Raw genomic sequence first — 17,042 nt, 5'->3', positions numbered from 1 at the left:
CATGGCCCTGCTACACCCTGCCCCAAAAAAGGCAGTGGAGAGGGTCCTCCAAGCTTTGTAGAGTGGCTGTGTGGGACACAGACAATCGGGGCCAAGCAGCTTAGTATAAGAAGAGCTGCAGGGCCAGAGGCAGTTCAGTTCCGTGCTGGAGCTGCAGGAGCCTGGCTGGTGTGTGGCTGGCTGACAGAGCTGCAGAACTCCGGATAGGGCAGCGCTGCCAGAAGCCGGGGAGAGTGAGAAGGAGCCCGGAGCTGGTTGCTGGGACTTCATCAGGACAAGGCCCTGAGGTAAGGGTGAAGACAGTGTGGGCCTGCGAGGAAGTAGCCCAGGGAATTAGAGAAGCCATGTGACATAGTTAAAGGGACACAGCAGAGATCTATGGGGTCCCTGCCTTGGGGCCTGGAGTAGTGGGCAGGCCCAGGGGGAAGTGCTGTAACCAGAAGCCCAAGAGGGCGAAGACATTGTCTCCAGGGAGGGAGCCCATCTGAGAGAGAGAGAGCGCGCGTGTGCGCAGGTACACACACTCGGACTAGGGGGCGCTCATGAGAGGTGAGTGTACCCTGCTACACTGGTACCAGAAGTGCGGATTTTGGGGCCGACCCCTGAAACAAGGGGACAATGGAGGAGTTGGTAAGGCTGCTGGCCCAGCAGCAGCACAGCTCTACTGCAACCCAGAGGGCACTAGTTGAAGCGCAGCATCAAGCTTAGCAGGGTGCGCAGCAACAGCAGCAGGAGCAGGAATTCCAGGAGGCATTGTTGCAGCGACTAACTAGCTCAGCAGCCTCCTCAAACCAACTGAACCCTGGGCCGGGGAGACCACTGGCCAAGCTGGGGCCACATCATGATCTGAGGCCTACTTAGTCACCTTTGAGCGGGTAGCCCCAACCGCTGCTTGGGATAAAGACACCTGGCCCCATTCCTGTTCAGGGAAGCTCAGGTGGCTTACCAGGCCCTGGATGACAAAGCGGTGAGAGATTATCGGACAGTGAAGGCTGCCATACTCGACTGTCTTGGAGTATCCCCAGAAACTTACTGCTTGGAGCTTTTTGCCTCAGGGCCTCGCCCCTGGGCCGCAGTCCAATGCCTTAAAAACTGGGCTACCCAATAGCTATGCCCTGAGGTCCACACAACTGCAGAGATCATAGACGCGATAGTCTTAGAGCAGTACCTAGACATATTGCCAATATCAACTCAAACATGGGCTCGGCAGCATAGACCCTACTTGCTTGCCGCTGCAGTCCAGATTACAGAGGACTATTTGCTCGCTGCCTGGCCTGGCAAATATGCCCCGCTGAGGTTTGATCATGGGCAGGCCCAGGGTGCAAAGAACTCTGCCCGGTTGCCAAAGGAGGCACCCAAGAGACCCGAACCGACCAGGAGGGAAGTCCCTCTGGATCCAGCACTGGTCACAATGGGTGCCTGCCGTCCCGTCCCAGAGCTGCACCCCAGAAACCCCAAAGAGAAGGGATCAGCAAGACCCTATTAGTGGCCCACTTTTATGCTTTCACTGTGGGAGGCCAGGACACTTCAGCCGATCTTGTCCTGTCATGGAATGGGACTTCTTAGACTTTGGGGTCCCTGAAACGTGTAGCAGCTCTGAGCCCAGGCTCGACCAACGGCATAAAGCTTATGTGGCCCAAGTCACTATGGGAGGCTGCACTATGCCTGGGCTGGTGGATGCAGGGTACTCCCAAGCCCTGGTTTGAGAGTCCCTGCTTGACTGTAGCGACCTCAAATATGACTGCCCTGTGACATTCTGTACCTTGGGGGAAGCATACTGTAACCCCAATATTCCTCATTTTCATATAATCCTGATCTCACATATAAAGCATGCCTTGTAAGGTATCAGGGGAAAGGTTATGATCTGCTGAAAGTCATTTCTCTATTGATATACATATATCATTAATGCATATGAAGTTATGAGAATTGTGTAGTATGGCTGTCACTAAAGCATGCTGTAAGTTGGGGAATTAGCCAGATATTAGCTCCCCAGAGGCAACGGCAAGGAAAGTAACCAACACCCAGGTGGAGTGTCTCATACACTCATAGATTTTAAGGTCAGAAGGGACCATTATGATTGTCTAGTCTGACCTCCCGCACAACGCAGGCCACAGAATCTCACCCACCCACTCCTATAATAAACCCCTAACCTATGTCTGAGCTATTGAAGTCCTCAAATTGAAGTCCTCCCAGCAGCACGAGGAGGATCAGACTCACCTCCACCTCCGGGAGCTTCCTCCGGCTGCAGGAAGCAACTTGGCTGATGGCAGCACAGAAGTGAGGGTGGCAAGCCTGTGACCCCCCCCTTACAACAGCCTTGCAATTCCCCCACAACCCCCTTTTTGGGTCAGTACCCTCCCTCCCCTGGGTTACAACATTGTGAAATTTCAGATGTAAACATCTGAAAATGTGAACTTGACTAATTTTCAAATCCTATAGCCATGAAATTGATCAGAATGGACAATGAATTTGGTAGGGCCCTACTCGTCCCTTTTGAATTTAAAACAGTCAATGTCTTGCACTGCAATGATTCTCTCTGAGCTAAGGACAACTGGACAGAACTCCCTTCAGAGCCCAAAGTGACTGCTCCAAGATCTTCTAGATGGGTGGCTGCACAGTACAGCTGGTGCAAAAATTACTGTGAAAAATATTTATTGAAATGTTGACAATTTTCAACCACTTCTAGGGCAGAGTAACACAGAGACTCCAATCCTCTCTAGGGCTGAATGCACTCTTTTGCTCACTAGGGCCTTGGGAGACTGGCTGGATCTATGAATCTAACTGGCTTTATGGCAATATCAGAAAGCTAACCCTAGGCACCAAGCCTGCTTTCCATCCTTTTCAAGTCACCTATGTAACTACCTTGTAACTCAGATTTAAATCTAACAGTTTGTCCAAGTAAAACTATCCTGTGCATTCCCATAAGTCATTCTGCTCCCCAGATATCAGAATCCAAACTCAAAAATAACTTATATTTATACTCAATAGACTACTCTAATACCTGTTTAATTATAGCAACTTAAGTGTTCTATAGCAATAAAATATTTGTGTAGATTACACACTAAATATCTTAATACAAGAGTGAACCACACCAGTATAGGTCAGCAAGATGCTTCATACTTTAAAGAAACTATCCCATACCTTGTTCATGTCTAAAGTTGTTTCTATCATTTCCTGAAACTTGGAGAAGTCAGAGTTGAGATCATTAAGAGGCATTACAAATACTGCCAGTAACAACATCTGGTGTGCTCCTGTCAAAGAAAAAAAATGTGATAGTCATTATTTCTCTAAATATTCAGTTGAACTTACCAGCCTGAAGCAAAATAGCACCAGTACACAACTAATGAGTTTTCAGTTTTCACTAAGATGTGACAATAGTTATTTCACAGACTGCACTTACTTCAGAAATTCTTCCTATTTTTAGCTTATCTACCTCATTCCAAGGATGGAGACTAACCATTGCACTCTCACTAGAGCGGTGGTTCTCAACCCATGGCCCGCTTGCGGCCCAATCAGCAAATAGCTGCGGCGACATCCTCAGGGCCATACAGGTATTATATATATTGTGTTACATGGGCCACATCCACACAGACAGCTCCAAATGTGGCCCACAATGGTAAACAGGTTGAGAACCTCTCCTCTAGAGAATCATTTGGTGCTATTACATGCACTTTATTCATATCCAAAGTAATGTGAATCAACTGCATTGTTACCTATACTATGCAGCACTCAAAGTGAACATCAGCCATCTGAATACAACCCAATGTTGCTGGGGGAAGCAGAAATTTCAAAACTGCTTTCGCTGAGATTTTAACCTCTAGAGTTACCAATTTTTAAGATGTATTAATTGAAATTATTTGAAAAATTCTATTATCTTTGCCCCATGTGAATTGTTTGTATTAAAAATAAAATCCCACAAGTTAAGAAGCTTCTGACACTACAAGTTGTAACTCAGACTTTGGGCATCGCTGGGAAATACTGTTAAAATCTCTCTTCTTCACCAGTCTGCATTAGATCTTTACATCTGCTAATATTAATTTCAAATGGGAAGCCAATTTATTAAACATTAAAAAAACTGAATTGTAAAACATAACATCTATTTTTCTATATGCATGTCCTGTATATATGTTCTAACGCTGAATACAATAGTCATAAGAGCAGATTCTACATCTCACACAAATGCATAGAATTTTAAACGTATGAAATAATCCACAAGCAATGAAACACAAAAAGAGATAAGACTCCAGATTTACTGTTAGCACTTGCAGACATTTATAGTTCTGTGAAACCAGCATATTTTCTGAGCTGCAACTGTGAGCCTATACAATAGCCAACTGCAAACACTTCATATCAGTAAATAAATGTTTACATTTTTGCAACCATGAGGTATAATTTAATCACAGCAGCTAAAGTTACATCAGTATTATTAATACTATGAATTATCATAGAATCCTTCAAAATGAATCAGAGGCTGTAACACTGCAGCAGCTGATTAAGTATAGAATTATGAGGTTTTCTTTAGAACATAATATACACCTTTCATGTTCACAAGTAACCTCAATGCATTAACAGATAAAGATAGTACTATGTACTGGCTATTACCAGAACTTCCCATTTCCTTATCAACCTATTCAAAGAAACCCTAGTCTCTTCCCCTCCATTTCACTTTCATACTCATGCCTCACCTCACCAATATTAACCACTGAGAAGTAACTGGACTACTGCCCTAAATGGTCTAGGTCTAGGACATTTTTATCCACAATCATCCAACCCCTATAATAGTACTGCAGTTGCCAACATCTGAAACTTGACTGGAACACCATCCATTTGAAAAGAGTGGGCTACTAGCTCTGTTTTGATGCCCTCTCAATTCTAGAATCTGGATATTTTTTTAGGCATGAACCACAACCCATCTTTTTGTCCTCAGGTATCTGGAGAGGTAAATTATTTCATTTCCATAAAACCCAACACCACTCTCCCATCTCCTGATTTCTTTGGAACCATACTGGGGGGAAGAAACATATACACTTCCTCAGTGTGTGTCTTCTGGTTTGTACACTCCAGATCCCATTAGGTTAGGGTTACCATCCGTCCGGGTTTCCCCGGACATGTCCGGCTTTTTTAGCTTTAAATGGCCGTCCAGGGGGATTTCTAATAACGTGGAAATGTCCAGGATTTCCCCCTTCCCCTCATGCAGAGTGCGGTGTGGCTGATTGGACGGCTGTGCTTGATTGAAAGCCGCTCGCAGCCACTGGGGCCTCTAGCAGCCAGAGTCCCTCCCCCTCCCCCGCTCCCTCCTCCCCCGCAGAGCAGCGCCTTATTTGTTTGGCTGCACGTGGAGCCCGCAGCTCTCCCTCGGCCTGGTGGGGGGGAGGGGCAGGCAAGGGACAGGGAACGGGGGGGTTAGATTGGTCGGGGGTTCTCGGGGGGGCTGTCAGGAGAAGGGGATGTAGAGAGCAGTTGGGGCAGGCAAGGGACAGGGAACGGGGGGGTTAGATTGGTCGGGGGTTCTGGGGGGGGCTGTCAGGAGAAGGGGGTGTAGAGAGTGGTTGGGGCAGTCAGGGGACAGGGAGCAGGGAGATAGATAGGGGGTGGGGTCCTGAGGGCAGTTAGGGTGGGGGGGGACAGATAGGGAGTAGGGGGATTCTGAGGGGGGCGGGAAGTGGGAGGGGGCGGGGCTAGGGCGGCACCCCGTGTCCTCTTTTTTGATTGTTGAAATATGGTAACCCTACATTAGGTGTTGGACAGCTTTTAGCATAATGGAGTGCATCTAAGGATTTATTGATTTTGTGTACTGAATTGTATTTGATCCGTGACTTGGAGACCCCCCTGGGAATTGTCTACAGAAATTATCTTCAAGACTTGCCTGTGGGGATGGTAAACTGAAGTTTCCCTTTTAATTCCCCCTCCCTCCCCCAAACTGCTGCACAGTGCAGAATAACAGCAGCTCACTTCCAGTAAGAAAAAACGGGAGCATATTCTCTGCACCTACTTCTGCCTATAATAGTGGCATGAACTGAGATAGTAGGCAGTGTCTTGGTGCCCTCCAATCCCCGTTTGTTCTGCCTCCATGCATCTCCAGTGCTCGGTAGTGCAGGATTTGCAAAGGGAAAGCTACGATAGTCAGGCTCCTCAACCTGCAGGGGAACTTTTCTTAAAAGTTACTATTCCAAAAATATTCTCAGGCCCCAAAAGACTGCTGTACTTTAGCATTACAAAGCACATGCTGAATCAGGAAGGTGGACATCAGCAAAGTTCTCACCATTTTCTGTTAACTTAATGAGCTCTGCAGACCTTCACCATCAGTATTTTGCTTAAAATGTCAAAATTTTAAATTGTCTAGGTTTCAAACTGCTAGAAAGTCATCCTAACCTTTTTCACAAATTGTATTATTTAATAATGCACAAGTCTTTGAAGCAGTAGTAAATATTTGCTTCTTATACTTCATTCAATACTTCCAAAAAAAAAAAAGGAGTTACACACTGTGTAATCTAAGTACCAAGTAGTGTTTAACACTTTTTTTTTTTTTTTTTTTAAAAAGACACTCCCCCAGCCCAGGCCAGCAAAGGCTAAAAAAATGCACCAGCTAGGGGACTAGACAGTTCAGGAGATCACTATCAGCATTATAAAGCCTTTCAATCCTAAATCATGAACTCCATTCTATCTCAAGTACATTGTGACCTGTCATTTCCATCTGAAGGCTATTTAATGGGCTAAGCAAAATAAGTTGTAGCCATCTGTGCACTGAGACCAACATCAAGTACCATCACTAACACTGGCAGGCCAAGAATAGAATGGGCTCAGAGATTAAGCTATTCTGCTTTCAATCTTAGAGAGTTTCATAACTGACAGAGAGAAAGCTGATTTTTTTGGTTCTCCTTTTCTCTTCTTGACTTATTTTTGCTTGGCTTTTGATTAAAAAAATTGATCGATCTCTATTCCTCAGTAAAAGATTAAATCCTTTCATCAGCAGACTGCTGAAGTTGCAGAAATGGAAGACAGTCATTTTAAATCTAACTAGTCTTTGCAAAACAACTTTGAAGAACAATGCAAGGGAGCACAGCAGCACAGAGAAAAGATATATGCACCAATAAATTGGAAGTATGAAGTGTGCTACTATTTTAGGTGGGGAGTTTGAAATTGTGGATTTATGGGATATTGCCAAGTCACAAATTCCAGTCCATCCACAGTATGACTAATATGGAGGTAATTACGTTTCTCATTTCCAAGAGCTGAAGGAACATGAATTGTGACTTTTTTTCTTTTTTTAAAAAATAAAGAAAACTTGGAAGACAAACCTGAACTAATTTGGAAAAATAGGATGCACTAAGGAGGTGGCAGGGATTAGATAAAGAGAGTCAAATAATTTCTCTTCTCTGAAAGTGGACTCATCAGTTTTTCATGCACTGATTAACAGAGCAGGGGCACATACAGTACAATAATCTCAGATATACCTGAATACTTGATAAATTATCATAATTAATTTAAGTAGCAGTAAAAATTCACCTTCTTTAAAAGAATGAAGAAAGTTTAATGATACAACTTAAAAAATGAAATTTAGATGAGCATGTTTTCCAAAAGTCTAAAGGCAAAATACATAAATTCACAATAAAGTCAAATTTAAGATTAAGAAAATACTGGATTTCTTTTGCATATGAATCATATCAAAACAGATACTTTTAAAATTAGTTTAAATGAAAATTCATTTTCATTCTAGTTTCGTTACTTAAATCTAAGGCCTGGTGATACACGGCTTAAGACACAGCGAACACTAAGTTAGAAAACCAGTTTTCATATGCACACTCTTTATATGCATAATGCACCATGTTAATGAATGAGTGATAGAAGGTTTATCAAGAAGCTCCAAATTGAACTCCATTTGTCTCACTGTTGCATTTACAGTTTCATTTCAAAGGCCATCCATTTTATCACCCTATCAACAAATTCTCTGCATGTAATTCCCATTGTTATTAAAGTAAGCAAGCTGTGCACATACAGAGGAAGAGAAGAATTGACCTATAACATCTCCAAAGCTGAAAAGGAAAGGAATTAACCAATTGCAACACCTGCCTCTGCTCTCATCTTTTAAATTAAGCTACAATTTCATGATTGCCACAATTTTCAGTTTACTATAGCAAAAGGTTTTATTATACCTATTAACTCAAAATTAAAATTACTGCATTACTACACAGAAAGTTGAAAGGTAAGAGCACTTTACATCTCAAATCTTGAAATGTTATGAAATTTAAATTTTTGCTGCTAGAAACAGCATCTATACTAATAACTTACATAATTCATAAAAGTAAGACCAGCAATATAAAGAAATGCTTTACATCTTCCAAGGAAAGGTAGTCACTGATGCCAGCTTAATGGTATGGTTGATCTACTTCCCAAGAACCATTAATCAGGCAACAAAGTCCTGAAATGTGTCAGATTCTCAAACTTACCAGAAACCATTTTGACATTCCATCTCGCAATGAGTTAAAAGCTCTTCCGGTCTCAATAAACAAACGGATAGGAAAATAATCAGATCAAGACTGAATTACAACATCATAACAGAATTGCACCTATCCGCAATCATTAGGCCCATACCAATATTTTTCAGCAAGGGCAGCCGAGTAGTGAGAAAAATTAAAACAATTTCACCTACTACAAATGATTATTTAGCTATGCTGTAAATAAATGAAATATCCTATGGCTGTCACTCTCATATAAAACAATCAGAAACTTTTTGCACAATCAAATTATGTGTACAGTAGATATGGGAGTTTGCCATACAATTTGCTCCTCAATTCATTTCATATGTATGGATTTTCACCTGTAATCACATCAGAGTAATACTGTTGATTCAAAGAAAAAGCCAATAGTGAAAAACAAAAATAAAACTGACAAAATGCACAAAACTACAGTATTCAAAGTGGATGAAAGCTACATCTGACTAATAGTCTGGGCAAAGGCAGACTCCATCCCAGGGAGAAAGGGCAAGTGCAGGCTGCTCAGTAAGGTCAACATCGACTTTGAGGCTACATCCAGAGGTGGGAATAAATCCTCAGAATAAGGAGTAAGTGCCTGAAGAATCTGGAAGATGTGGCACCATCATGGGTAAATTCAGCCAGGGCAACAGTTTTAGGCTGGATAGTGCTGAACAATATTTAGTTCCATTTTTAGTTATTGCATAGTACATTGTGAGTATATTTTACTACAGTATCTTGCAAGTGAATACAAAATAAACATGGATTTGGAAGTACAGCGCCTCTAATTTAGAGGAAAAATCTGGTTACGGGGTGTAAACTAAATACAGTCTAAACTGACGAGAAGTTAGAGTTAAATTTGCTTAATGTTATTTAAAAACAAGTTAACAAGCAGTACTTGTTCATATTAATACACACACGCTTTAACTGAAACAAAGATCTTTGCCAGAGGGGGCCGAGACCACAAATCCAGTATCTAGTTTTGGCAGTACTTGGGTCGTGGACAGACCTTGTAGAAGAGATCATGCACTATTTTTTCCCCCCAATTTGATCTGTGTGTGTATTGTGGGGGATAAGAAGCCTAAATTTTGACCAAAAATGATTTTATTACTAAAATGTATCATTTATTATGGTAATGTTATGTTATTACAAACTTGTTTAAGTACACCTCTACCCTGATATAGCACGACCCGATATAACACGAATTCAGATATAACGTGGTAAAGCAGTGCTACAGGGGGGCGGGGCTACGCACTCCGGCGGATCAAAGCAAGTTCAATATAACGCAGTTTCACCTATAACGCGGTAAGATTTTTTGGCTCCCGAGGACAGCGTTAGATCGAGGTGGAGGTGTATCTCCTAAAATTTGGTAAAAGCAGTTACTTTCATACACATTACTTGGAGAATAATAGCTCAGATGCTTGTTTTTGGTTGCTTATTTTATTAAATGAGATATTCAAGCCAATTAAAGTATCGGGGGTAGCCGTGTTAGTCTGTATCTACAAAAACAAGGAGTCTGGTGGCACCTTAAAGACTAACAGATTTATTTGGGCATAAACTTTCGTGGGTAAAAACCTCACTTCTTCGGATGCATAGAGTGAAAGTTACAGATGCAGGCATTATATACTGACACATGGAGAGCAGGGAGTTACTTCGCAAGTGGAGAACCAGTGTTAACCGGGCCAATTCAGTCAGGGTGGATGTAGTCCACTCCCAATAATGGATGAGGAGGTGTCAATTCCAGGAGAGGAAAAACTGCTTCTGTAATGAGCCAGCCACTCCCAGTCCCTATTCAAGCCCAGATTAATGGTGTTAAATTTGCAAATGAATTTAGTTCTGCTGTTTCTCTTTGAAGTCTGTTTCTGAAGTTTTTTTGTTCAATGATAGTGACTTTTAAATCTGTAATAGAATGACCAGGGAGATTGAAGTGTTCACTTACTGGCTTATGTATGTTACTATTCCTGATGTCCGATTTGTGTCCATTTATTCTTTTGCGGAGGGACTGTCCGGTTTGGCCAATGTACATGGCAGAGTGGCATTGCTGGCACATGATGGCATATATAACATTAGTGGATGTGCAGGTGAATGAGCCCTTGATGGTGTGGCTGATGTGGTTGGGTCCTCTGATGGTGTCACCAGAGTAGATATGGGGACAGAGTAGGCAACGAGGTTTGCTACAGGGATTGGTTCCTGGGTTGGTGTTTCTGTGGTGTGGTGTGTAGTTGCTGGTGAGTATTTGCTTCAGGTTGGGGGGTTGTCTGTAAGCGAGGACTGGCCTGCCTCCCAATGTCTGCGAGAGTGAGGGATCATTTTCCAGGATAGGTTGTAGATCGTGGATAATGCGCTGGAGAGGTTTTAGCTGGGGGCTGTATGTGATGGCCAGTGGTGTTCTGTTATTGTCCTTGTTGGGCCTGTCCTGTAGTAGGTGATTTCTGGGTACCCGTCTTGCTCTGTCAATCTGTTTCCTCACTTCCCCAGGTGGGTATTGTAGTTTTACGAATGCTTGATAAAGATCTTGTAGGTGTTTGTCTTTGTCTGAGGGGTTGGAGCAAATTCGGTTGTATCTTCGGGCTTGGCTGTAGACAATGGATCGTGTGATGTAAGCCAATTAAAGGAACTCCTAGGAGACACTGCTTTCTGTCAACTGTGTTCTAAGATAAACTAAGATAGGACTCACAACTGATTTGTGGAATAATATACTGTGGTCTTAATTTACCTAGAGAAGGATGTCCCCACCAGGGCAGACCCACTCAAAGATGTAATCTCTGTTGAAAGTTCTCTACAGAGAAACATACAGGAGAGATTGTAACTCTTCTGGAACCACTGTTTACCGCTTGCTTGTGTTTTGATTTTATTCTTTTCTTTATTAAAATACTCAGTTAATAATTTTGAGCATTTTACTTGTCTTAGTCATGGTGTCCCATAAGGCATGGTAAGAACCCCATGAGATTAAAATAGTCGGGGCCACAAACCTTAACTGGCATCAATAGAGGCAATTAAGATTTGGCCTACTATTTCTCCTTTTTCCAGACTACAGATTTTTAGTAATTTGGGGGATAAAATTACTTGGTGTTCAGCATTTCTGAAAAACAAAACACCTCTTTCACCTCTATAGTATGCATAAATATACACATTACAAGGACTACCACCATTTTGTAAAGCCTTGTTCTGTAACAAGGACATTTTTGGTGAGATTCTGAGCCAAAACCTACCTTTTTGGCTATGTAAATATATTCACTTTCCGAAGGGAAAAAATATCTGCTTTCAATGTGATCAGGCAGCGACTTAATATGGTGGTTTTTATAATCAAAATTTAATTTGTAGTAACAATATGGATTTTCTACGCTTCTACAGAGGTTTACAATGGATTACATTTTACACTGCATGCTAGGCTCATATCTGGAAGCCCGTTTTCCACATAATTGTGACAATATACCTTCTTTTATGGTATTCTCCTTCCCTTTTCACACAGTACTACAATTTATCAAGAAAGAGAAACCAATTTTTGTTTAGGAGTACTGAACACCTTCAGCTAAAATCAGATAGAAATACCCAATTTCATTTTTCTCTTATTCATTATGCCCTATAGCAGCCACATTTTCTGCCTGAAGTAATACAAGATTCCATTCTAATAAAAATCAGAGTGCCTACCTCACTAATTTTTAACAGAAAGCAAAAAATAAGTGTGGCCAGTTATTCCACTAACATTTTCAGTTCCTGGGAAGCTTATTTTTGGATTTAAACCCAGACTATTAAAGAGTTACTGCATTCTACAACTAACATATTTCCTTCAAAAAAGTCAACAATAAATTAACTACAGTATTACTTTCAAACAGGGTGGATACAAAGCAATGATTTTAAAAAAATGAATTTTTTTTATTTAAATCGGATTTTTTTGATAAAATGCTTTTTGAGGAAAAAACCTATCTAAAGATAGTTTTAATTAAGATACATTATAGCTCAAAGATATCTCATCATGGAATAGGGATTATAAATTCTAATTCTATAGCATGAGACAATATATTCATGTAATGTTTAAGAAAAGTTTTGTAAATGAGTTCCAATAGTTCATGGATTAGAGACCCCAATCTTACAGGGTTCCAGGGGCTTCTGTATAGATTATTTAGCTTAAATATCTTTCTATCTACCCAATGGCATTCAGTGCTTAGTCTAGCAGATACCACCAGGGATGCTTAGTTTTGCAGTTCTCAAACTAGATTTGTGTCTCCAGAGATAACATGTTTGTTAACAGCAAAAGTGTTTTAAAATTAATTAATTAGATAGATAGATAGATAGATAGATAGATAGATGTGAGAAATAACAGACATCAACCCTATTGTCCCTCTGCAAATTTGTGGGCTACTTCCCGCAGCTCCCATTGACTGGGAACGGCAAACCGCAGCCACAGGGAGCTGAGGGGCTCCATGCCTGCGGACGCACCAGGTAAACAAAACAACAATATATTAGATATTCAATTCAATAATTCCATAGAGTTTAAAATCATCACATTTTGGTGTAGATGCTTCACTTTTTTACCAAAAGTATTCGGCTTATGAACGAGTATATATGGTACATTCTTTTATTTATTTTTATATTTCGAGAGAGAATTCTAAAGACAGACTGGCTTATGGGATATTTCTTCCTAGCAGACAGGATTGAACTTTCCATCTTGGTTACCTATCAGCTATAAAGCATTTTTGCAAAAGGGATACTACATGATTTGAGACATTTTATTTTCTATTCACTTGCTAAATTCATCTGAAAAGTATCTCTGATCTTCTAGAACAACAACACACTTCAAGTTCCCTTTCAGTTTTGCTCCCTTCATCAAAACAGGCTACCATAGTCATCTTTTGAAATCCATTCTCTACTTCTTGCCAATATCAATATGTCACAAGACATAAAAAATTTAAAATAGAGTGGGAGGCATGTTACCTTCATGTTTTTCCAGTGCCTGTACAACATTAGGCAGTTGGTTAATAGCTTGATACATTCGGTAACAGTCCTGCAGGGTTGCTACTTGTCTTTGAAATTTCTTGGCTAGCCGGTTGAGATCTGGAAAACGACGTAGAAGCTCTTCTTGAAGGCACTGTCGTAGTTCTGTGTCTACCACAAAGGCCTCAACCAAATTTAACCTACATAAAAGATCAAAAGAAGAATTATTGCAAATAGGCAAGCCTTTGTGATTGGAAGAACATAATGGAAAGCTTTACTGAACTGCAAAAATGGAAGTGCAGAAGGCCCTTTTTGTTTAGTTGCACCCAATACCAACACACTTTTGGTGGCAGAAGAACTAGTGAAATTATGACGTTACATAAAATCAGGCTAAGTAAGTGAGATTTTTAAGTCCAAACTACATAAAAGGTTTTTACAAAGGGGAGGGAGAAAAATTGTTCTCATTAACCTCTGACAATCAGCAATGAGCTTAAATTGCAGCAAGAGCAGTTTAGGTCAGGAAAAACTTCCTGTCAGGGTGGTTATGAACAAAAATAAATTGCCCAGGGAGATTGTGGAATTTCCATCATTGGATATTTTTAAGAGCAGGTTAGACAAACACCTATCAGGGATGGTCTAGATAATACTTAGTCCTGCCATGAGTGCAAGGGACTGGACTAGATGACCTCTCATGGTCCCTTCCAATCCTATGATTCACCCGCTGCAATAAAGGTGAGAAAGCTCACAAGACACCTGAGATCAACCCTTACTCCCACAAAAACACAAAAGAAGTCCTCCAGCAAAATTAGGGAAGACAAGATTTGCCATTCCTAATATTTCTAATAAGCAGAAAAAAGCCACTTTGAACACAAAACAAAATTTAAGCCTTCTTTACAAAACAAAGCAGCAAAACAAGGACACAATCCCCTTTTTGGAAAATCCTTCTCAGTTCAATTAAGATGTATAGCAACTGGAAGATAATTACTAACTTCACCTTTGTATTTTAATTACTCAACCAACATTATTTACTTTCCCAAATTACTATCCGTGTTTCAAAGCTTTTACTGAACCTTAATCTGCAAAAGTGCTGTTTCTTCCAAGATTTAATTTCATAATAGCTTAACTGCATTCACATATAAATAATTAGTCTGACTGACACTTCAACTGTGTAAAGTTAGCATGCCCACTGACAAGTTTATTATTGTCACACTAGTCTTCATTTAAAGTGTGAACAATTAAAAATGTACTCATACAAGACAGTTAGAAAACCAGCAAGCATTTTCCATCCTCTTTTATCAGCACAATATCTGGGAACAAGAAAATGAAATTCCAAAAAGCAGCTCCCTCTTTTTTTTCCCCATTTTTGAAATTTTGTAAAAATATGTAAAATATTCTTAATGGGCTGTAAAGCCAGCAGAGGTTCTGCCATCTTATGACAAGTGACGGAGTACTGTTATATTTTTCCACTATACAAGGTAATATAGTATCTATCAGTTTCTTTTGAGAATAGTTTTTACTGTAGTATTTGTCACTCCATTGGCATCTTTACGTATTTTGTATATTCTTGCATTTGCAATGAAAAAACAACAACAACTATTTTTCCTCCCTGTACCCTGACCTATTCATTGGTCACATTAATAATCTATTAGGTATAATTCTTTGCTCTAACATGTTTGAGCTATGTAACATTTTATTTATATTACGTAGGAGGAGAGAGTTGAGCTACTTATAGGGACCCGATATTGAAACATAATGCAGCTGTCCTAGATTCTTGTTAAATCATATCAACATGTGGACAGTGACTAGGCTTCAACATTAATACTGCTTTAGGAGGCATGTGGGAGGAGGAAGGAACAGAACTTTCACTGTATTACTGCTATTGCTTTGTAGGCTCGCAACAGACTATAATAGTTTGAATTACATATTAATAGGTATCTTTGCAGCTAGCAGTATTAAAAATACTTTCTTAAATAAAGCTTAGCTTCTAGAGCAAGATCTGCTGGGAAACCCAAGGAATATAAGTTTTTATTAGGGCTGTCGATTAATCACAGTTAACACACGTGATTGACTCGAAAAAAGTAATCATGATTAATCGCACTGTTAAACAATAGAACACCAATTGAAATTTATTAAATATTTTTAGATGTTCTTCCACATTTTCAAATATATCAATTTCAATTATACACTTTGTATTCTGTGTTGTAGTGCTCACTTTATATTACAAATATTTGCACTGTAAAAATGGTAAACAAAAGAAATAGTATTTTTCAATTCACCTCATACAAGTAGTATAGTGCAGTCTCTTTATCATGAAAGTGCAACTTACAAATATAGGGTTTTTTGTTACATAACTGCACTCAAAAACAAAACGATGTCAAACTTTAGAGCCTACAACTCCACTCAGTCCTACTTCCTGTTCAACCAATCGCTAAGAGAAACACGTTTGTTTACATTTATGGGAGATAATCCTGCCCACTTTTTAGTTACATCACCTGAAAGTGAGAATAGGCATTCGCATGGCACTATTGTAGCTGGCGTCACAAGATATTTATGTGCCAGATGAGTTACAGATTCATATGTCTCACATGCTTCGGCCACAATTCCAGAGGACATGCTTCATGCTGAAGACGCTCGTAAAAAAATAATAATGCGTTAATTAAATTGGTGACTGAGCTCCTGGGGAGAGAATTGTATGTGTCCTGCTCTGTTTTACCCGCATTCTGCTATATATTTCATGTTATAGCAGTCTCGGATGATGTCCCAGCACATGTTAGTTTGCAGTGAAAGTGTTCTTAAAATTTGACAAAATGCAAAGGTTTAAGAATCTGAAATGCCTTCCAAAATCTGAGAGGGATGAGGCGTGCAGGGCTTTTTGTACATAATTCTACATTTGTAAATTCAACTTCCATGATAAAGAGATTGCACTACAGTATTTGTATTAGGTGAACTGAAAATTACAATTTATTTTGTTTTTTTACAGTGCAAATATTTGTAATCAAAAATAAATACAAAGTGAGCACTGTACACTTTGTATTCTGTGTTGTAATTGAAATCAATGTAATTGAAAATGTAGAAAACATCCAAAAATATTTAAATAAATGGTATTCTATCGTTTAACAGCATAATTAATTGTGCAATTAATCGTGATTAATTTTTTTTATCTATTGACAGCCCTAGTTTTTATATTTGAAGATTTCAATGCAGACATTTTTGTGCTGTACAAAGTGTTCTATCCAGACTGTTCCTATAAAGCCAAAGTGTTATATTGAACCTACTGAACAAAATCAATGAGCCACTTTGAGGAATACATCTTAACCTTCATTTCTATTTCTTGACTCAACTATTACTCTTCATAAATTTAGGCCACTAGACTATAAATGAGGACAAGCTCTTTGATATCCTGGAAAGGGGTGTGTCAGGGGAAGTTGGTACACATTTTTTATTTAGAAGCAATTTTTTTTTTTTTTCCAAACCAGGTTATTAAAAACTTAAGCACGTAGCCAGAGATCATATAACAGGGATTGGCAACCTTTTGCATGTGGCCCGCCAGGGTAAGCCCCCTGGTGGGCCGGGTCGGTTTGTTTACCTGCCGCCTCCACAGGTTCGGCCAATCGCAGCTCCCACTGGCCATGGTTC

The 17,042-nt window shown here is 40.1% G+C and overlaps 1 protein-coding gene across 1 annotated transcript in view; it reads right to left on the bottom strand.

Annotated features, from left to right (window-relative positions):
* Positions 1-17,042, bottom strand: part of MSH2 (mutS homolog 2) — an 83,846-nt gene that overhangs the window by 18,631 nt on the left and 48,173 nt on the right. The window contains exons 4-5 of the mRNA XM_026652531.1: positions 13,407-13,606; positions 3,142-3,251 (exon numbers count right to left, since the gene is read on the bottom strand). Coding sequence (XP_026508316.1) covers positions 3,142-3,251; positions 13,407-13,606 — 310 coding nt within the window. The remainder of the gene's footprint in view (positions 1-3,141; positions 3,252-13,406; positions 13,607-17,042) is intronic.

The sequence above is a fragment of the Terrapene carolina genome, unplaced genomic scaffold (genome assembly GCF_002925995.2).
Source record: "Terrapene carolina triunguis isolate 2854851 unplaced genomic scaffold, T_m_triunguis-2.0 Scaffold120, whole genome shotgun sequence".
Classification (NCBI taxonomy): Eukaryota; Metazoa; Chordata; order Testudines; family Emydidae; genus Terrapene; species Terrapene triunguis.
This window is presented reverse-complemented; position numbering and strand designations above follow the sequence as displayed.